The sequence below is a fragment of the Pygocentrus nattereri genome, chromosome 4 (genome assembly GCF_015220715.1).
Source record: "Pygocentrus nattereri isolate fPygNat1 chromosome 4, fPygNat1.pri, whole genome shotgun sequence".
Lineage (NCBI taxonomy): Eukaryota > Metazoa > Chordata > Actinopteri > Characiformes > Serrasalmidae > Pygocentrus > Pygocentrus nattereri.
In genome coordinates, this window is record NC_051214.1 from 34607852 (window position 1) to 34630521 (window position 22670).

General features: G+C 38.9%; 1 protein-coding gene across 7 annotated transcripts in view; it reads right to left on the reverse strand.

The window, feature by feature from the left end:
- The window catches only part of pak5 (p21 protein (Cdc42/Rac)-activated kinase 5), an 88280-nt gene that overhangs the window by 30770 nt on the left and 34840 nt on the right, over positions 1–22670 (reverse strand). For 2 of the 7 annotated variants that reach the window (XM_017683536.2, XM_017683528.2), the window contains exons 2-4: positions 18445–18563; positions 11388–11611; positions 8446–8490 (exon numbers count right to left, since the gene is read on the reverse strand). In XM_017683536.2, coding sequence (XP_017539025.1) covers positions 8446–8490; positions 11388–11591 — 249 coding nt within the window. In that variant the 5' untranslated portion in view covers positions 11592–11611; positions 18445–18563. Of the gene's footprint in view, positions 1–4770; positions 5174–8445; positions 8491–11387; positions 11612–15434; positions 15510–18444; positions 18564–22670 lie in introns of those variants that run through there. The other 5 variants (XM_017683520.2, XM_017683496.2, XM_037538045.1 and 2 more) reach the window with 4 other exon arrangements.

A 22670-nucleotide genomic window follows, 5' to 3' on the forward strand; every position in this document is an offset into this window, starting at 1 on the left:
AGCCTACAATCGCTGGTTCATTGTTAAACAATGGTGTTGATTAAAGCTTTATTTTCAAGTATTTTTTTAGTGAGGTCAATTGGACATGCAGAAGTGTTAGCTTACTTGTAGCATGTTTGTAGGAATATTTGTATTTTGACCACTTAACGCCTTCATAATAAGGAGGATTCACTGACAATAGGGAAAAGGTGCATAACATGCATCATCTTTGAAATATTTCTGTTTACCCCAGGGAGCAACAGGTGAGATAAATATAGATAAAAACAACTCAGACCTAGAATCCTTATTGAGGCATGCAGCCGACAGCAAAATGACCCATGACCCCAGAGGTCTGTGGCAGTGCCCCCTATTTCTAGAGGGTTTGTTTAAACATTGGTTGTACCTGAGGTTGTCTGGTATGTAAACCTTTTTTTATTACCTTATCTACCTAAGCTTCTTCAGACCAAAAAGTTCAAAATGATCTTGCACAACTGCAAAGCACAAACACATTGCAACAACGTGGCATCTCTGAGTCACTGTGTAAATAATAAATGAGAATTTAAGATACAGGATTTAATTTTTTTTTTACCAAAAAAACTATAAATTATTTACATACATCTAGTTTTTTGACCCCATCTACAGCACCACATTTGGAACTTGACCTGACCTTAACTACTGTTAAGCACTGTTCTAATGCTGGCTTTGTGGGCCTCAGTGGAACTCGCTGCAATGAATGATTCCAGTGTGGCAGACTGTGTAAAATAAAGGTAAGGGTGAAGCACAAAGCAGGGGGAAGTAGTAAATGCAGGCCACAGTCACGCAAAGGAGATGGGCTACGAGAAACCTGAAGGTTAAATCTGAACCCAACTTGAGCCTGACAAATCCCTGAGAAATGACACCCGTACCCAACTGAAGTCCTAGTCAGCTTGAATTACTGAGAAAATAAATTTTAAGCTCTTTTTCTGACAGTACTAGCTCCAGCTACCTCCATAAGTACACCTGAGACATAGTGGAAGTGGTGAAATGTATTGTGAAGTGGGGCATTCTCACAAGAAACTTAGATGATTCAGTTTTATAAGCTTTACTCAACTTCACTTGAAAAACAGCATACAGAACACATAGGGGGAACACAGTTCTCAGACAAGCTCATGGCTTGCTGCATCTAAGTATCTAAAAGCAATGTCCTGTGGATCTATTGGTATTTTTCCACCAGGCAGTATAGAATGGTACAGATACAAATCAAAACTCTGAATTGTCTGCACCCTACTGGGGTAATTGTGCCCATTTCCCACCTTATAATAAAACCATGCACTCAAGCGAAGTCTGTGTGGTCACACGATTTCTCACATGGAATAATTGTTAACAGTAAACACATACACACAAAAAAGTACCAACAGTGGAGGAGATTCAATTTGGCTTTATGTGACAATCACAGACAGTGATTCTAGATAGCTAGTTTTTTTTAGAATGCTCAGTTGTGTTATCAGTTTACCAGGCTGTTTCCATACACTAACTTCTAGCTCTGCCCCATTCTACCCTGTGTGATGTGTCAAATCATTTGTTTTTCCAGTTAATCTATGGTCCCAGGTGTTTCATTCTTGTCTTTTGTATATTTACAGATTTTCTCAGTTGCTTAAACACTTTTATCCATTCAGAAGCTATTCACATTAGTGAAAGTAGTTAACACACAACACTCAACAGAGGCTTGCTGGTCAGTATAAGGATTTTTCTTTGCAAAATGGTCTCCAAAAAAAAATTAAACACACACAAAAGTAAACCGTTCCACCAAACACTAAAACTGACTATTAGGAGAGTAAAAACACACAATACAGTTTGTACTGTTACATGTTTCAGCATTCTTTAGTGCTGTATGTCGATGCTGTACTATCTACTGATATTTTACTGTAAACAGATTAAATGTGCCAAAATGTAAGAATACCACAATGTGGAACTTATTCTTGTCTCCTGTGTAGTTTTCCCAGAGATACATTTCAGTGCAATGTACTATATAATACCCCTCACCTCCCACCTCTAAATTTCATTAAAATATTCAGAAACAAATATATTTACTTCCTTTTTTCCTCGATACTTGTGAAACAGAAGCTAGAGTTGTGGAGGGCAACATTCTCCAGAATTTACATGAGAAGAGTCCAAAGAAGGCCTTATATACAGACCTAATGGAGCAAATATTCTTAGCGGAATTCAGACAAATGGCAAAAAAAATCATGGCTTGTCCATGACAGAATGTGGAAGAAGGGTCTGACCTGTCGACACACTGTAGCACTCAATGTACAGTTTTTAACCACCTTAACAGGAAAGTCTGATATTGTACAAATCTATTGCACATTCCTCTACTGATAAACATTGCCTTTGACCTCCTGCTTGTCATTATTTGTAACAGTGTTGCTTTCCACAAAGTAAATAGTAGATATAAATGTTTCTGAACATCTCAGGTGATTTTTTTGTTTTGGGTGAATGCAGTAATTGAAAACCTTGAAACACACGGTCATAGTGTTTGATTGTTTTGATGTTTCACAATGTCAGTAGGTATGTCTGCTGTTAAGTAACTGTCATTTTGTCTGTAAATAGGTATGTATAATAGGTCTTACCCATTACCTAATTCACATCTAATGAACACGTCTGTAATATTTACTTCCATCAGCAACTGATGATGACTGATTGCTGAGTTAACATATGTTCACAATGTAATTCACACATCATCATGACAAAAGGTCACTGGTTGGCTGATGACACTACTCTTCTTCAGCACTAGAGGATGCTGTAGTCTCATTAATGAAATCCTCCAACAGCCTGAAGAGAAGAGCAGGCTGTTTCTCCTGAGTCACTGTGCCCTGTCTACTCTGTTTATCCTCCACTTGCCGGCCTCAGACGGCCATACTGCAGCCGGCACAAACATCAACTACAGCTCTCAAAATAAGCCCTGCAGCAGGACGTACAGCATGTGTCTGAACATATTCATAAACATCATGTGATACACAGGACAACAGCACGAATGGGCTTGATATTATTCACACTATTCTCCCTAACTGAAAATCACAGAACAACGTACTGATTATATTTCAAAAAAGCTTGATTTCAGTGTGATTCTGAAACAACTAATATACTGATATTAGAGAGGAAGACAAGAACAAGATAGAAGCAGAGAGAGGGAGAGAGATAGAGAGAGAGGAGAGAGTCACAGACAGAGAGAGAGAAAGAGTAAGAACAGATGCAGACAGAGAGTGAGGAAGAGTAAGAAAGAGAGAGAGAGAAAGAGAAAGAGGCAGGGACATGGAGATAGATAGAGAAACAAACAATAAGGAGAGAAAGAGTGTAGAGAAAGTGAGAGAGAGAAAGTGGGAAATAGGAGAGTGGGAGAGAAACAGGAAAATAGAAAAAAGAGCGTGAGACCCAGCGAGAGGAGAGAGAAACAATTATAAGTAGAGAGAGAGAGATGGAAAACCACAACCACATGGCTACACACTTTCAAATGAAGGCTATTGTTTTCTACAACAAAACCATGCAAATGACAGCTGAGTTTACAGAGTGCTATAAATACCAACGTGATAACGGACATCACTGCACAGAGCTTTCAGCAACCTCTGACCCAGTGACCACAAACACCACCTCACACCATGACTACACATTTATGAACTCTCTCTCTCTCTCTCTCTCTCTCTCGCACACACAAACACTAAAATAAACCTAACATAAAAAACAGTTCAGGCGCTGCAGTCATTAAAACCTGAGCACATACCAGTTACAATCTCATAAACATAAACACCCACAGTAGTACCTAAATGTAATAATAGTATTGCCCATATATAGTACATACAATCATATGCAAAAGTTTGGGCTCCCCTTGTCAAATGACGTTTCATTGACTTACTAAGTGAAAATGAGTTTACATGTTTTCTACAGAAATCACACCTCTGAGCATTTTAATGCACAATTACTGTTTATTTACTAATAAAAATAAAAATTGTTATGGCACGTTTTATGCTTACATTAAATTTTTTTATGTTTATATGTTATATTATTTCCAGTATGTTAAACTTGGAGGAAAAAATAAACAAAAGAAAAATCAAAACAAAAGAAAATGTGTACTTTCTAGGTGACACCTAGCATGGTGACTTTAGGCTCCAGACTGTCCTATTCTATGGACAATGATATTTTTTGGAGATTATACACATAGTGTGTGCACCATTGAATGCCTGTGTCAGCAATGGGTGCACTTTAAAGGGACACTCCAGCCAAAATTTAAAAAATTAGCATCACTACCTTAAACACCTGTAAACACGTCTGCTCACCTCCTACAGCAGTGCTGCAGTAGTCTTTAAAGTCAGATTTTAAAGAGACTAGGAAAATCCCTTCCTGATGATGTATCTTCCACTAATCAAGACAAATATCTTACTGCAGTCAGGTCACTACAGCAACTGTCTTAACATCATCATTACAATGGAGAAAAAACAGATTCCTAACTGCAAAAATGTCACTGGCGGCTGAGGTAAGAGCCACACTACTGCTAAGTTGCTTGTATTTATAAGCACGTACCAGCAGGATTGGTTGACACCGCAAGGATTTCCAATGGTTGTGAAGTAAAACATACTTCACTCTAGTTTTAAACTGAAATGCCCCTTTAAAGTAGCTGAATTCACTAATTAGTAGGGGTCTCTGCATACTTTTAGGCATGTGAAGTTCCAACCTCACTACAATGTGCTGGTTAACTTGAGCAGATTGGATAGTGATGCATGTGTGTATCAGTACACTGGTTCTGTGTGAATGACACACCTGTGGTGGATTGGATCCCCTCTCCTTCTGAGTCCAGCTGCAGTCGACTCCAGCAACTGGCCGTGTTCTGTCTGACCGGCCCAGGCCAGGAGTCCCTGCACCTGCTGCCCTCTCTCTCACTCTCTCTTGCTCGCTCTCTCTTGCGCTCTCTCTCCCGCCCTCCTTCTCTGGCCTGAGCGAGCTCCGTCCGTTCACATCGTAACTCACCCCGTGCAGCTGTCGCTTGTACCGGGTTAGCAACTCAGGCTTACTCTCAGGTTTCCCTCCCATCACATGCTCATCAGCTACTGCTTTGCTGCCGGCTATCGCTGAAACTGGCCACAATCCAGTGACTGTCAACACTGTACTACAGTGAGATGAGCCTCAACATGCAACAGGCACTGCTACTGACACCTTAAGGACTCAATGATTATCTGTTCTTCAGATGATGCATATTACGTAAACGTAATGTGCTAATGTGCTAAGCTGCCTTTTTTTAAACATAAATTTGATTAATATGATACCACTATGATTACCACCAATTTCAAATATTTACTAGAAAGCAAGGATATAATAAGAGCTAAGATATTTTAAATCCGTCCAGAATTAGATTAGATCATCAATAATGAAATTATAATAAAATGAATACCCAGAATGCCTGTATTTTAACATAGTGATCATATACACACTCAAGTCCAGGTAATGACAAAAAATTATTATAAACAGAAAATTACAGGACATTAATTATCCTGTAATCAACTTGATGCTCCCAAAAACCTTTAAAATAAAAAACATCTAAAAATACAATTTTGTTTGATTAAACAAACTGTTGAACAGCTGATTCAACACCAGAAGGACCACTGGCTATGTTTGCATCAAATGAACCAGCTTGATTGTAAAGCTAATGTACTACAAGAAAACTGAACTATACAGCCACAGAATTTCCTTCCAGTGCATGCACTTCCAGTACACCAACCTCATCAAAGCAAAACCTGTTCGAGCTCACTGTCATCAGCTTCACACACATATGTGTGCACGCAACTAAACAACAGTAATCTGGGATTCAAAGAAGTGGTAACCACATGAATGGATTTGACATTCTGCCCTCTAAACAAAGCAAATAAAAGTGAAACCAGCAGTAAAACGCAGGGAGGATTCGTCCATCTGCGGAACAGGCCGAATACTTGTGCGATGGATGCAGTTTCCTTTCTCCTTCTCTGTACTGGCTTATTACCTCAGGAACGGTGCACAGACAGTCTGCCAGCCGGGGAAGCGAACACATCATTCATGTGTCAGCGCTCCGAGCGGAAAAAAGTCGAGAGGGCTAGCTGAGCGCTTTCTAAAATTATACACAGCTAAGACCCAGTGACTCACGCCATGCTCCTAATAAGTGCCCCAATCAGTCTCATAGCAGTAATATTATTGCACAAAACAAAGAAACAGAAAGACTGCCTGTGCAAAGCTGCCTTGATAAAATGAATAACATCGTGAACATTTTCACAATACTAGATATTACAGTATTTATTTTTTCTGAGGTTTGATAACTTTAAAAGAGACTTTATTAAGAACCACTTTTAAAAATACTGTCAAAAATATGAGTGGAGTGTTTTTATTCAATAAAGCAAGACTAACTAAGCTCTCTTTGTAGTGATACATGCAGTTGCTGAGTGCCCTTTAAAAATTAAAAATATCCACTAGCTGTTCAAATGTAATTTATCACAAAAACAAGGTGCTCCCCTACTGAAAAAGGTAAATATGAACTATTTGAGGGATGGCCTATAGAACTCGTTAGTGACCTAACTATTCAATGCCGAGGGAAGAAAGTGTCTCTTTCTGTCTTTTAATCTATTCATCCATATTAAGGTCATTTCATAAGTTACTGTAGCACTTGTTATGATAATTCTTATATTTTTATGTTCTTTTGTCTCACAATCTACCACTTTGAGCAGGCAAATGAGTATGAAAATACATCACAAGTCATTCTGCGTATTTTGTTATTCTGATTATTTCTGTCATATAGAGTGTCTTGTCCGCAATACATTCCAAGATTTGGCGATGATGAACTCTGTTTAGAGGAGCTACAGCATGTGCATGCAGGCGAGAGTGAAAAATGCAAACAGAATCTCCACTTTCTGTGCGCTACTGTGTTTCTATCACTGCATAAAAGATGCACAAGGCTTTCTTTATTGTTGGACACACTATGAGCATGCAAGTTCTTTCAGCACACAGCTCAAATTGTTTTGTTTGATCAGAGAAACAATAAAACGTGACTGATAGGTGATATACTCCTATTCATGTTTTGTCTTTCAGAAAGGTATTTTGTGACACAAACAAAATAAAAAAACTAGAAATTTTCCATTTTGTTAGATCATGTCCTTTACTTAGCAAATAAGGGTATTGAAACATCACATGACTAATGGAGAAGAGCAGATTAAGCAGCTTTTTTGCATCAGCCCCAAAAGGTTAAGGGTTCTGAATTTGTGCAGTCATTCAGAAATTGCTTTTTTCATATAGTGATAGAAAACATGGTATACTGTAAAAAGAGGGACAGGAGCAGAAAATGACCTAAAAATGTTTTTGAGAGTTATACCGCTTGTCATCACATGCAGTTTTTTTTTAAGTTAAATTCTTTTTGATGTTGTATATGTGTGTCTGTCTGTCTGCCCTGCGATGGACTGGCGACCTGCTCAGGGTGTATCCCGCATTCTGCTCAGTGACTGTTGGAATAGGCTCCAGCTCCCCCCACAACCCAGAAGGACAGGCGGTTTAGAAAATGTATGTGTTTGTGTGTGTTTCATGTGTGTTTTTACATTGTACAGCTCCTATTCCACATACAGATCCATTTCACCATGCACAGTGTTAACATGCACACATCATATGTACCCTGGCAAGGGAATTTAAAGGAGGCGTCATCAATGTCTCAGAATGTCTCACTGACAACACCGTATAAGATTCTAATTCAAATTGGAGCAGATACAATCATGACTACAGACTTCAGAAATTACAACACAGCAGCTTAGCATTTTGAGGTAAAACCTTCAGTATAGAAAAGGAGACAAAGTAATTCCTGAAAAATGTACAAATATCATTTCCTCACACTTTGGAGGGACCTTGTTGACCCACATTTAGTATGATGATGCAAATTAGTATTCATTTCTTAATTTGTAATCCAGATCTAGATAAGCATTCATTACAACATAAAAAAAATCACTGGTCTTGTATATTCTGGCTTGCTATAGCAAGGCATGCACGATAAACTCCCCATAAAAAGTAATGGTTCATGCCAGAAGATGAACTTTGACATGTCATGGTGTTTAATTATTAAATGACAATGTTTCATCATGTGACATGCTTATAGCAAGCCATATGACACCATGAAGCATTCATATGAGTTCTATATAGCAGCATAGTACAATTAAATACATCAAATCTGACCATCATGAGTGTGTGATCATGAAATAGAAGTGCATGCATTTCCGCTTTTGCGAAAATGTATGCATTTTTGGTACATTGCTCTCTGTCATGTTTTTGAGCTTTTCATCAAAATGCTTTGGAAACTATCACAGACATCCCTACTCAAAATGCATGTAGTCAAGCAGTGAAAAACTACAAAGGGAAATTAAAGAGAAATAAAAGGAGGGATAGTGTGGTCGAAGGAGAAAAGAAGGATAAAATAGGGTAGGAAAAAGGGCATACTTTTCGCAACGGCGATTCAGCTGACCGGACTTTCTTGGGAGATATCTGTGAAGAGAGCAAGAGAATTAATATCTTGTTGAACCCTCTTCAGAGATATCTCCTATGACACCGCACTAGATGACAGTTGGCAATGCATTTTCATAAATCTTCTTACATTTTCTGAGAGCCAGTGTTGTAGCCATCCTCAGTCCTGACCCTTTTCCTTACATCCTGTGTCTTACTGACCAGATTTCTCAACCCATTTCTAAGTAGCACATAATTAAATCTTAAAACACCTGATTTGTTTTGTTGTGGTTACACTAGGTCATCCACTGTTATGCCTCCAAATCTCAATCTGCCTTCATCAGGAACACTCTATTGTTTTTCTATCAGATCTCTATCTGGTGCAAATGTGCCAAATGCAGACAATTTTTGATGTGTTTTGATGTGCACATAGAAAAGAACATAAAACTCTCTGGCTCTAAACACAATAATGTAGAGGCCATTGGGCAGTGGCCACATTCTATCAATTAACAATAACATAACAGTCATAAATTGAGTTCCTGCCTCATCATGCATGAATATCAGAAAACCTCAGAGAAAGTAAATGTTGGGGTGGCCAGTATGACGACATTTCTGATAAATTATGTCATTAGATGTTTTTCTGAGTATTTTGGGAACATCGTCAATACTTCATTAATAAAAAAACAGAATTAGTCCTGTTCAATTGGATTTACATCAGACCAGTATATACAGCATAAGTGTGTTTTTTTAAGTGTTTTTTTTTTGGTCTGTTCCCACTTGTCTCTTCAAACCATAGTAAAACTAAATATCATGACACATATTGGTATCATGAAAATGTCTTTTTGACACATCTCCTCATCATGTCATGGTCTTCACAAATTGGATAAAACTTCATAAGAACAGCTTTGGTAGGACATTCTGTTATGTCTGTCATCTTAAGACCTTTATTGTTAGAATGTAATGCTTGAATTGTTGAAATAGCTACATATTTTAAACGGTTATTTTTGCAATTCAGCAACTAACCAGTGGCTATTTAGGGACACGCAGATATGAAAACGTGAGCTGATGCAGAAATCCATAATCCTTAATGTCTATATTGGTCGAAAAATTAGGCATTAGTCCATAGAAAATATGGACTAAACTACCCATAAAACTTATAGCTATGGGTTTCCAATTGCAGTAAAATGTAAAAAGTTCAGACATTTTAGCCAAGTTGCCCAGCATCACCTAAACATTCTGCTCATCCAGAGTAAAATAAATCTGTTAGCAAACATCAATTTAAATGTAAACATTGGTCCAATGTTGATAATATTGGTTATCTGCCATTTGCTTCATGCATACCAACTTCTATTATAAGTGTGTTTCAGGTTTTCTGTTCTTTTCAATATACAGGAAAACATCAAAACTATATTCCATTGTAATGCAACAGATGAAGCAGACAGAAAGTAAAAAAAGCTGGAGTATTCTAACTGTGACTACTGTACTGTCTTCCGTTCTAGTTTCCTCTGACACCGGCTTGACTAAGTTACAAAATTAAATGTTATTTGTATGTAAAAAAAACAAGCATAACCCAAGGATCCTACATAATCTCTTGGATCTTTTATGCCTTCTGAAGCAGAAGTTGGTTGTTTGTATGCCACAGCCATGAAGTTAATAATTCAAGACTAGCAGCCAGAAAACTAAACATGGCTCTTTTGTTTCTGTTTCTTTTGCTAAAAGTTTGCAAATCCCTGAGGACAGCTTTGGTCCTTATACGTAGTGTTTAATCATACTTCCCTTTCATTTCTCTATTAGTCAAAAACTATAAAGGGACACCTTAAATGGTGTGATGTGATAATCATAATTGTGGGGAATTCATTCAAATGCTGAAATACAGCAGTTCTTCCCAGTGCTAGTTTGTTGAGTCTGTGGATAGTGACAGTGACACACACAAGGTGTACAAGCACAGAACAAAGAGCAAAGCTACAAAACAGATGCAGAGACAAGGCAACAGGGACAGCAGAAATAAGGCAGGACAGGGAGGCTACACTGGCACTGGCTTTGGAAACAGAGTGGACAGGGGGATGTCCCTTATTATACATATACAGTACAGTGCAAAAGTTAAAAACCACTCTTTATTTATTTCACTTCCTATCAAAATTATTCTAGTGAGGTTATTCATTCTTCAGTGTCAGTTTTTCAAATAAATCTGTAGGGATATTCTTCCACATCTCCAAATAACTTGTCTTTAATGTTTGTTTCAACTGGAAATTAAATAAATGAAGGGTGGTCTTTAATATGCACACAAGCTAATATTATACAGTTAATAATAGGGATACTTCTTGATGGAAAACTCTTAGAACCCATTATTTCTGAATTAAACACACAAAACAGGGCACATTTGGTATCAGTGATCAAAATCAGTGATTGCTGTATAAGTACTGTGTGCCATCACAAAACATTTTCATACAGAAATTAAGTCTGTTTGACAAATGAAATGGAAGCAGAAGTGTGTGTTCCAAAGCCAAGAAGCAAATTCTCTGCTTTATTAACACTTACACTATTCAGATGGGTCCATCTGGACTTCAATGAACACTGCAGGTGTGAATTCAACACTTTGCTATGCACTTATATACACTCAAAACAATGAAAACTGCCTTTTATGTTGTGGTGATAAAGCCTGTATATGCTGACTCTATTCTATTTTATTGAACAGGAATATAGCATAAATAAATTAAATTCATGACTGTTTTGAGTGCATAAAAATACAAAATGCATATAATAGTGTCCAATGCAATCTTTTCACATTTCTGCAACCATTTCTACTTTAACATGATATACATCCACCAGTAATGAAACTTGCTAATGAAACATCCAGTGGAGGCAGTAAGTAGCTCAAGAAAGGAGAGGTTAACCACAGAGGAGTAACAGGGTGAAACACAGAGGAGTCCTTCATGTACCTTCATGGGTGCTAGTTGGATGGGGGTGATGTAGGAGGGGTCTACCATGGGTTTTGGCCGGTTGGCTGTGTCTGCCAGCAGGCTCTGCCATTGCTGAGGCAGTCCGGTGAACTTCTGCTCGCGCGGGTCGAACCCTGTGTGCACGCGATGCTCAAAGTTCGAGGGGGCTGAGATCTCCAACCTCTTCTTCTTCTTTCCAAACATGTTGGAAAAGCTGGATAAACCTGAAAACACACAGAAAGAACATATAATACAAAAATGTGTATTGTTGTAACGCCTGTTATGCTTCCAGTTACTGCAACTGTTGCAAAAGAAATCAAAAGCACAACAAGTAAGTTGCTATCCATGCTGGACTAAAGGCTAATCTCACACTGGCTGCTCCTTCAAACATAAACGATCGCTGCATTTTCATTTTCACAGCAAAGTGTCTGAAACATTCCAGAATCAGCCATTCAGAAAAAGGTATTAACTTTAGCATGTTCTGAACTGTATGTACATTGTTCTCTGTGCTAAATGTTGCTCCATATCATAATTGCTACAAGATTGAAGCTGACCTCATTTGCCACTTCATATTTTCTGATCCACCTTAAATGGACCGACAGTTACATTCTGGCATGTGTACAGGTATCTGAATGTAACTGCTGCACAATTTAAGGTGGAATGTGACATTTGTAGAAGAGGCCAACATCTTTTCCATCAAAGTTCTCAAGTCATTTGTCTCATACGTGCCTTCCGCACACTCGTGCCTCCGACCATCAGACACAGCTGGATTTAAGTGAATATTAATCATAATGGTACTACACAGTCAAGCTGGTCCACAGCTTGTTGCATGTTCTAAGCCTATGATTGACTCAGGCAGCACTTTACAGGTGACAGAAGATTAAACAGAAGTGCTCTGGTGTCCATGCTAGGCTAAAGCTAACCCTAAAAGACCAGACAGTCCTTTGAAAGTCCTTCAGCCACCTTGAAAACAAAGTGGCCTACATTAGATGCACCTGACCAGACAATGTTCATTTGAAGCATGATGGAAACATCCCTGCTTATGACTGATTGTATGTTGTGCTCTTATTTGTGGCATGTTATGATGAAATTCAAATGAATCAGTATACCGGCTGCTGTTATGCAGAACATTCAGTTGACATTCAGTTGTCCTAGTGCAACACGCACTAACATACTATTATCATGTCAGCATCACTGCTATACTGAGAATGGTCCACCCAAATAATATCTGGTCAGTGGTGGTCCTGTGGTGGTCTCTTTGGATTGATGGATGGGAAAAAGAGGGGCTGATAAATTGTGGTGCAACAAAAGGGCTACATTCAGTAACTATAAACCAAAAAAAAGCTCCTATATGGTAGGTGTACATAATAAAATAGTGAGTAAGTGGAGACACAAAGTATGTGGACATTGCAAATGGTGTATAGGCAACAATAAAACAACTGAAATGGAATGTCTGTTAACATGACAGAGGACCAGCTGTTTCAATCAATAATTAGAAAAAAATGTTTAAATCCATCCTGGTCCTACATGCGTAAGCATGGCACTTGCATTTCAAATCATCCAGCCACTAGTGTTACCCATGTAAAGGCTTCTGAGGAGCCATTTGAAGTTTTAGTATGAGAAAAATGCTGTAGTGTAAACCAATGGGATATCCAGTCAAATAAACACACAATAAAATATGTTATATAGAGACACCTCTTACAACATGTACACACAAACAAAAGATTATGGCTCATAACAGTGCATTAGCATTTACAATGCACAAATTACATTAATGATATTATATTTGTTTATAGTGTACATGCCTGTGTAATTTGAACTTTTCAACACTAATTTGCAGCAGAATAAAGGCTTTGTATCCTGGATACGTAACATCATTAGCTCTGGGGGAGCACGCAGACATGAGGTATAATTAAACACCATTTTCAGCCTTGTTTTCTGCATAGCCACCACAAAACATCTAAGATCCAATATGAAAGAGTAAACTATTCGCTAAATGCAATCTAAGATGACAGAATTCAAGCATGTTGATATATAAACACAGCAAATCTCACAGCATAAGAGCATTATTGTCAGTTAGTAACAAAGCCAAGTGTGAATCCATTTATTCCTGTAAGAATGCATTTGCCAATGCTGATATGGATCAGAGGCCTTTGGAAATGAAGAGGGCATCTGACCACTCGTCGACCCCTTTGTGTTTTCACTGCTGAATAGATCTCAGTGTGTCAGGATCATCCCTCACTTTTTGTTCATCACTGTCATTCAGGAAAACAATACCAGCCTTCAGCTCGGACACGCTGGGCCCTACACCGTGCCAGGCTGACCTACACACCACCAGCTGTGCTGCCAACACGTGCACACAGACAAAGAGACAGCTAGTGTGTGTGTGTGTGTGTGAGCGTAAGAGAGAGAATGTCAGCCGTGGAAAAAGAATAGTGTTTTCACTATAAGTGTTCTCTTGACAATGGCCAGAGTTTAGCAATGTCCAACTCTTGAACAATTCATCCGTCAAATCTGCAAGTCCATTCTAATAAAAAAAATGTTTAAACTTTACACAATATCAACATCCACATAAAAGGCTGAAGACTTCTGATACAATTCAAATAATAGTCTTTCAAAATGTAACTACATTAAATCTTTAACTTCTTCATGGTAACATATTACAAACAACCTACACTATATATTGCCAAAAGTATTCGCTCCTCTGCCTTCACATGCATATGAACTTGAGTAATATCCCATTCTTAATCCATAGGGTTTACTATGATGTTAGCAGACCCTTTGCAACTATACCAGCTTCAACTCTTCTGGAAAGGCTTTCTACATGGTTTAGGAGTGTGTTTATGGGAATTTTTGATCATTCTTCCAAAAACGCATTTGTGAGGTCAGACGATGATGTTGGACGAGAAAGCCTGGCTCGCAGTCTCTAATTCATCCTAAAGGTGTTCTATCGAGTTGAAGTCAGGACTCTGTGCAGGCCAGTCAAGTTCTTCCAAGCTCACTAATCCATGTCTTTATGGACCTTGTTCTGTGCACTTGTGCACAGTCATGTTGGAACAGGAAGAGGCCATCTTGGTCTGCTGAAGCATTAAGAAATCCATTCACTGGAACTAAGGGGACGAGCCCCACTCCTGAAAAACAACACTACACCATAATCCCCCCTCCACCAAAGTTTACACTTGGCACAATGCAGTCAGATAAGTACCGTTCTCCTGGCAACCACCAAACCCAGACTCGTCCATCAGATTGCCAGACAGAGAAGTGTGACACTAAGGGCAAACACAGGGCTTAAATAACAAAGGTTCAACAAGAGACAGGTGAAAACAATCAGGGGCGGAGTTACAAAACCAAAACAAAAACTAACATGGTAAACCAAAACACAAACACATGGACAGGACTGGGAGGGGCCGATCGTGACGAGTGTCATACTGCCCACTGGTGAATCAATGAATCACTGAATCATTTGATTTGTGGAAACAGGAAACTTGAAACACTAAACTGAATCCAACTTTCCTTCACTACCAGACAGAGTACTGTCCAGCAGACAACAAGCGTTTTCATGGGCTGCTGAATCTGGCCCCACAGGCACACCTGAGAAGCATGTGAGAATCAACCTGTGTGCAGAAAAGCAGTAGCATGTTTTGCATGAATGAAGTGCTTTGTCTCCCAGCAACACCTGAGAGAGCTGACAAAGTGGATGGCTCCCAGCAAGAGAGAAAGTGAAAAATAACATAGGAGCTCACAAAGCTGATTAATGGAGTATTTCTCATTCAATCTGCTCTTTCTATGTAGCTCCAGGAGAGTCATTGGGTATGAATTAGTCGTTTTAAACAGTAGAGAGCTGGGCATTGGGAAGGCATGGGTTTACTGGAGAGGAACAAGTCACAGGGCACAGTCTTTAGCCGAGGTGGAGAATGGACTGGTCTAGCAAAGGATTTACCTTAGGGGTTTGTATTAGAGCAGCATAATTTATATATATATATATATATATATATATATAAACATATTGTGATGATATTGTTACATATTGAGATTATACAAACTTACAATTTGATCATTTTACACAGGTAGGTGAAGGTAGTGTTAGGAGTCTTGCCCAGGGAGTCTTGCCCAGGTCCCAGTCTACAGCATAAAAGGCAGAGGTGTTACCCACATTGGTATAGTGCCTTGCAATGTGTTAAAAAGTAAACTGGTAAACCTGCATTATTTTGGAATCATTTAGAAAGTCCATGTTTGGTCAGTATGCAATGTAAAGGCTTGTACTGAAGGGCTAATTAGCATTTTGCAGCCTTCTGTATTGCAAACATCAATACTGCAGTAACATTAACAAACAATCCATTGCACAGCCTTACTATGTGTCCTAGATCCTATCTCACACACATTTCTAATCAATAAAATGACACCTGAGGACATGGATGTTCAAGTTTAGACAGAAACAAGGAAAACAATAAGAAAAGCTGGGCTATTAGACTTGATGGGGCTGAAAGTGAGCAATACTGAAGGGATGTAAGTCGATTAAGGCAGTAAGAGTGTTGATGGCAGTAAAAAATTACCTTAAAATACACACAAACATAAAGACAGAGAGAAAGTAACAGTAATTTCCTGATTGAAAGTTATCAGTATCTTGATTCGAACAATCCAGTTATCTATCAATCTATCAACAGCACACCAGATTAAATTTAATGAAGGATTGATTAGATAAAGTTGTTGGAAGGTTTGGAAACTGTTAGCAAACACACATTTTCTCAGGCAAATGGAAGGATTTTGCCAAGTATTTCATATCACGAGTCTCTCAGATTAAAAGAAAGGTACAACCCCAATTCCAATTAAGTTGGGACGTTGTGTAAAACATAAATAAAAACAGAATATGATGATTTGCAAATACTTTTCAACCTACATTCAATTGAATACACTACAAAGACAAGATATTTAATGTTCAAAAGGATAAACTTTATTGTTTTTTGCAAATATTCACTCATTTTGCAATACGTTCCAAAGAAGTTGGGACAGGGGCATGTTTACCACTGTGTTTTTAACAACTGTCCTTTTAACAACACTCAATAAGCATTTGGGAACTGAGGACACTAATTGTTGAAACTTTGTAGGTGGAATTCTTTCCCATTCTTGCTTGATGTACAACTTCAGGGTCTCCGTTGTCGTATTTTGCGCTTAATAATGCGCCACACATTTTCAATGGGAGACAGGTCTGGACTGCAGGCAGGCCAGTCTAGTACCCGCACTCTTTTACTACTTTTACTTGTTGTAACACGTGCAGAATGTGGCTTGGCACTGTCTTGCTGAAATAAGCAGGGACGTCCCTGAAAAAGACGTTGCTTGGATGGCAGCATATGTTGCTCCAAAACCTGTATGTACCTTTCAGCATTAATGGTGCCTTCACAGATGTGCAAGTTACCCATGCCATGGGCACTAACACACCCCCACACCATCAGAGATGCTGGCTTTTGAACTTTGCAGTGATAACAATCCGGACAGTCCTTTTCCTCTTTGGCCCGGAGGACACGACGTCCAGGATTTCCAAAAACAATTTGATATGTGGACTCGTCAGACCACAGGACACTTTTCCACTTTGCATCAGTCCATCTCAGATGAGCTCGGACCCAGAGAAGCCGGCGGCGTGTCTGGGTGTTGTTGATATATGGCTTTCGCTTTGCATGGCAGAGTTTTAACTTGCACTTGTAGATGGAGCGACGAACTGTGTTCACTGACAGTGGTTTTCTGAAGTGTTCCTGAGCCCATGTGGTAATATCCCTTACAGAATGATGTCGGTTTTTAATGCAGTGCCGCCTGAGGGATCGAAGGTCACGGGCATTCAATGTTGGTTTTCTGCCTTGCCGCTTACTTGCAGAGATTTCTCCAGATTCTCTGGATCTTTTGATGATATTATGGACTGTAGATGATGAAATTCCTTGCAATTGCACGTTGAGAAACGTTGTTCTTAAACTGTTGGACTATTTGCTCACGCAGTTGTTCACAAAGTGGTGAACCTCGCCCCATCCTTGCTTGTGAATGACTGAGCCCTTCAGGGATGCTCCCTTTATACGCAATCATGACACTCACCTGTTTCTAATTAACCTGTTCACCTGTAGAATGCTCTAAACAGGTGTTTTTTGAGCATTCCTCAACTTTCCCAGCATTTTATTACCCCTGTCCCAACTTCTTTGGAACGTGTTGCAGGCAATCAAATTCAAAATGAGTGAATATTTGCAAAAAACATTACAGTTTATCCATTTGAACATTTTGTCTTTGTAGTGTATTCAGTTGAATACAGGTTGAAAAGGATTTGGAAACCATCGTATTCTGTTTTTATTTATATTTTACACAATGTCCCAACTTCATTGGAATTGGGGTTGTACTTACTATAATAAATAATTAACCATTTCTAAGAGTTAATTACAAAGGTATAGTGTAAACCGATATTAATTATTTGTCACTTGTTGCTCATTGGAAAAGATGGAGCAATTATTTTGAAAGTGCAGATTCTTAACTTTGTCAATATCATACTTTTGTTGATTGAGGTTTTATTATGATTAGAATTTGATGGAAAGTATTTTTGGTCGCACATACTGTCTTGTTTTGCTGAGAGAAAAAAAACAGTTTAATATTTGCCATGTGTTTGTCATTTCTTCACAGCAAAAGAAGGCATACACAAACCTGTCAGTATAGAATGTCCATCAAGCATACATATAAATACTTATGTAATACACTAAGTAACCAATTATGTAATTCAGAAACTACATTACAAATCTAGAAAAATGACAGTAATATTTTAGGTTTCTATGGGTTACAAAATAAATAAGAAATTCCAAAAAATAATGCAACATTTTTTTGCTGGGATGTATATCCATGTGGTGTGAGGCTGAACCACTACATGAAACTCGTAAACAAGCTTTCATATGGAGATATGCACATGCATCTTTCTCATGCCTTGTATATGTAGTGATGACTTAAAATAACAGCAGGTTTTGAACACTGCTGCATTCCCCACACCTTTATCAGCTCCCTTATCCACTTTCTGCTGACTTGTCAATCACCTCACCTCATCTCCTACGCAATGCGGGCATGCCAACGGCCCTTTCCTCTTTTGGTCTCATGCCCACAATCTCCTGTCCATTGGCCGATATGTGCTGCAAATGTGGCCTGTTGCTGCTTCAATATCTGTGAACCAAAAGTGTTCCCTTGAAACAGGCACCGAAGCCAAAAAACACTACGATGAAAAATTGAAATACCAAAGAAAAGAATCCAAAGAATAAAGGCTTTTCACCCAGAGACTGTGAAGAGTCTTTAATCCAAGGTTACAGAGTAGATTATAAAATAAGACTGTCCCTCTCCCACTGTGCCATTTAGTTAAGAGGCAGATGAAAGAGTGAATTAACACTTAGAGAAGATCATCTGGCCTGTTGTCAGTAGGCATAAAGGCATGGTTAACGGATGATGGACAATTTTTCCAAATAACCTGATGGTTGAGCAAGTACTCTTAAATAAATTTGATTATGTGGTTTCTGACTCTGTAGGAGAGTGGTCACCAACCCTGCCCCTGGAGACCTACCTTCCTGAAGACTTTAGTCAACCCTAATCAACCCCTACCTGATCCATCTAATTACTGCCTTCACAAGACCTCATGCAGCTAAATATGACATGACACAGAGGCGAAACCTGTAGATCTTCAGGAGGAGAGTTGGTGATCATAGGCATATGACATATCATTAAATACAATGGATGGAAATAAATACAAAATTCAAGCTTTGAAATGGCTTCATGCACTTGTCACATGTCTTTTTGTAGTACTTTTCAATGACACATGCATGTCATTCATTTATATAGACAACAATATGTCAAACATTGTCAGAAAGTGAAGATTACTCAACAAATCAACACGTTTGAAGCACATCATGACTTACAGGTCTAACTGGTGGCTGTAAGCTTTGACTACATTACCCTTGTAGCTCCAGACCAAAACTAAAGATGCCAACTTCAGATATGGAGCACTTTTGGCCTAACCATTCTGTAAACCAGGGGTGTCAAACTCAAATTACCTGACCATGTGTGGGGTTGTCTTCTCCAAAAGGTGTGTGTGTGGAGGGGCATGGCTGAACAACAGAAAAAATTCTTTCATTTGCTGCCAGTGGCAAGTTAGCTTGTGCGCACGTTCAGATATTTCTGTAGATGTACTATGTATTAGTTAATATCAGCTTGTTGCTTGGTTACTCATATGTGTAAGGCTAATAATTAGTCAAGTGAAAAAAGGGTCCTATTTTGCAACACTGAGACAAATATGGAATCAAAAATAACATTAAAATACAGAAAATTAAAAAATTCATTTGCAGGCCATGTTTAAGGATACATTTTAACATGTTGGGAGCCTTATAACTCAGTAGACTGGATGTGGATCTGGAATGGTAATTTGGGATCTCTGTTACAAGTAAATATAATTCATCAGCATATACTGCACATATCTTTTGAATATGGCCAAGTATATGCACATATATTTTTCCTTTGTATGGGTTCTGATTCAGTCCTAATAACAATAACAATATTTTCAAATTGTTTAGGGTTCTCAAACCCTAGATTGCTCTACAAGTTCAATAATAAGCATATACAAACATACAAATCAACAGCAGACACAACACCAACACACATACACTCACTCTCCCAACATTAGTGCAGACCTCTGGTGTCCTAAGCCTCTGTCCAGACACTTCTTCGAGACGTGCTGTTAGGCCTTACTGACATAATTCATGACATCAGAGCTAAATGGTGACATGACGTCTCAACAAAGACAAACTCTGAAACTTGACAGTGAAGCTCGGCTGGACTCTGACAATGCATGTCCAGATTAGACATGTGCTTAATATGCTGGGGTTTGCATGGCTTCGCAAACGCACCACGCTTAAGGGATTGGGTGGGATTATGGTCAGAGGGATGAGAGTGAAGGGGCTGTCTGCAGTCATACTCCAAATGAAACCTATGACCTAGATGAGTAGGGACGTCTTGGGAATGGGATTACACAGACTAGAGAGGGCTTAAGGCATCCTGGGCCAACAGTTAAGATGAGAAAAAAAGGAAATGTGGGAGTCCAGAGAGAGCTTTGGTCTTTTTTCTGCTATCACAGAATAGTCAACCAGTTGCAAACACACATACACATACCTTTGAATCTAGTTGCAAGCATCACTTTCATTTGTGGGCTTTTAGACAGAAAACTATTGACAGTTTCATGACAGTTTATGTGTCATGTTTTCAGTTGAGGGGGTATGACTAGTTTTTGACTGAAATGTAGTTAAGTTAGAGGGCCCGAAAGGATTCCCTCATCAGATGATATACTTAAGGCAAGTTTTTTTTTATTCCTTGCCAGGTTCACCGGAAAGTCTGCAAGTTGTTATATATGAGCAGATAAGAAGAACCTTGAGAATTAAAATACTAATTGTTATTTAAAACTTGCACTCCAATTAAACAGAAAAAGTGCTTACCAATGTTATATTTAATACATATAAATTAATACGGTTTAATAGTAAATGAATGCTCTAAAAGTTCAGAGATGTTGCCTGCTTAGAACTGTGTCGGGTGTGTCAGATCGCATAATGATGACAGTGGAGTTCTCCAAGCAATGTAAACAACCCGGTGCCAGTAGTAGTGCTGAGCAACCCTGACAATCAGTGTAGTTCAGCCCTACACGTTTGAGCTTCTCCCATAGATCTGAACGCTCAGCAGCATGAACAGTGAAACCATAACCTACAGCTAGCTAGTTAACTGCTGGACCAAACTTCTAGTCACACAAACTCTCGTTATGGATCAGCATGGACATATTTACAGAGGCAGTGGAGAACTTTCTTGTGTGCCTCATTGTGCTCCATGCCTGGAAAGTACAGTTGCACCACCACAAAAGTAGAGTACTGTAAGCCTTGATGTTACAGGAGTAGCTAACGTTTTAGCTTTTTATACATACATTTAAGGTGGACCGGTACCTATCTCACTCCTTTAAAAAAAGTTCAAATGATTCAATGATCTGCAAATCATTTAAACCCTATATTTCATTGAAAATAGCACCAAGACAACAAATCAAATGTTGAAACTGAGAAATTTTTTTTTTTTAAATATATGCCCATTTTGAATTTGATGCCAACAACATGTTCCGAAAAATGGGGACATGTTTACCACTGTGTTTCATCACCTATTTTTTTTAACACTAACACTGTAAGTGTCTGGGAACTGAGAAGACCAATTACTGTAGTTTTGAAACTGAAATGTTTTCCCATTTTGCTTAACATAGGATTTCAGCTGCCCAACAGTTCGAGGGCTCATTTGTCATATTTTTCATTTCATAACCCTCCAAATGTTATCAGTGATGACAGGTCTGGACTGCAGGCTATCATGCTTGGCTCCTCACACTCCCCCATGTGCTTTTTGTTTACCTTTTGATAGATCATGTGCTTCTTTGTTTTGGTATCCCCAGTCCTGCCCCCTTGTTTTGTGACTCCGCCCCTGATTGTTTTCACCTGTCCCTCATCTTCCCCGTGTTGTATTTAAGACCTGTGTTTGCCCTTTGTTTTCACTGGTCTTTGTTTGATGTATGTTTGTTGGATGTTTCGTTATTCCGGCCTCTGTCTTGTACTTCAGTCTGTGTTTATTTTGTCATGTCTGTCCCGCAATCTCTCCATGCTGGTAATATGAACCTGGACTATCATGACCACAACCCTGGATTTGCCCTTAATAAAAGCCTCAGCGTATGCGTCCGCCTCCTCACTCCCCGGTGTTACACAGGCAGGCCAGTTCAGCAGCTGCACTCTTTTAATACAGAGCCATGCTGGTGTAATACATGCACTATGTTGCTTGACGTTGTCTTGCTGAAAAAGCAAGGCCTTCCCCGAAAAGGACGTTGTCTGGATGGCATCATATGTTGCCAAAACATGAACATATTTTTCAGCATTATTACCTTCACATATGTGTACATCAGCAATGCCATGTGCACTAATGCACCCCCATACCATCATGCATACTGACTTTTGAACTGTGCACTGAGAGCAAGCTGAGCGGTCTTCAGCTCATAGGACATAATGTCCATGATTTTCAAAAAGAAATTCAAATGTCGGACCACAGAACACTTTTCAGTTCCCCTCAGTTCATTTTAAATGACTTTGGGCCCAGAGAAGGTGACAGTGTTTCTGGATCCTGTTTATATATGGTTTCTTCTTTGCATTTTAGAGATTTAATTCACATTTGTGGATGCAAAAACAAAAGTTTCATAAGTGTCCTGAACCTGAATTTCTA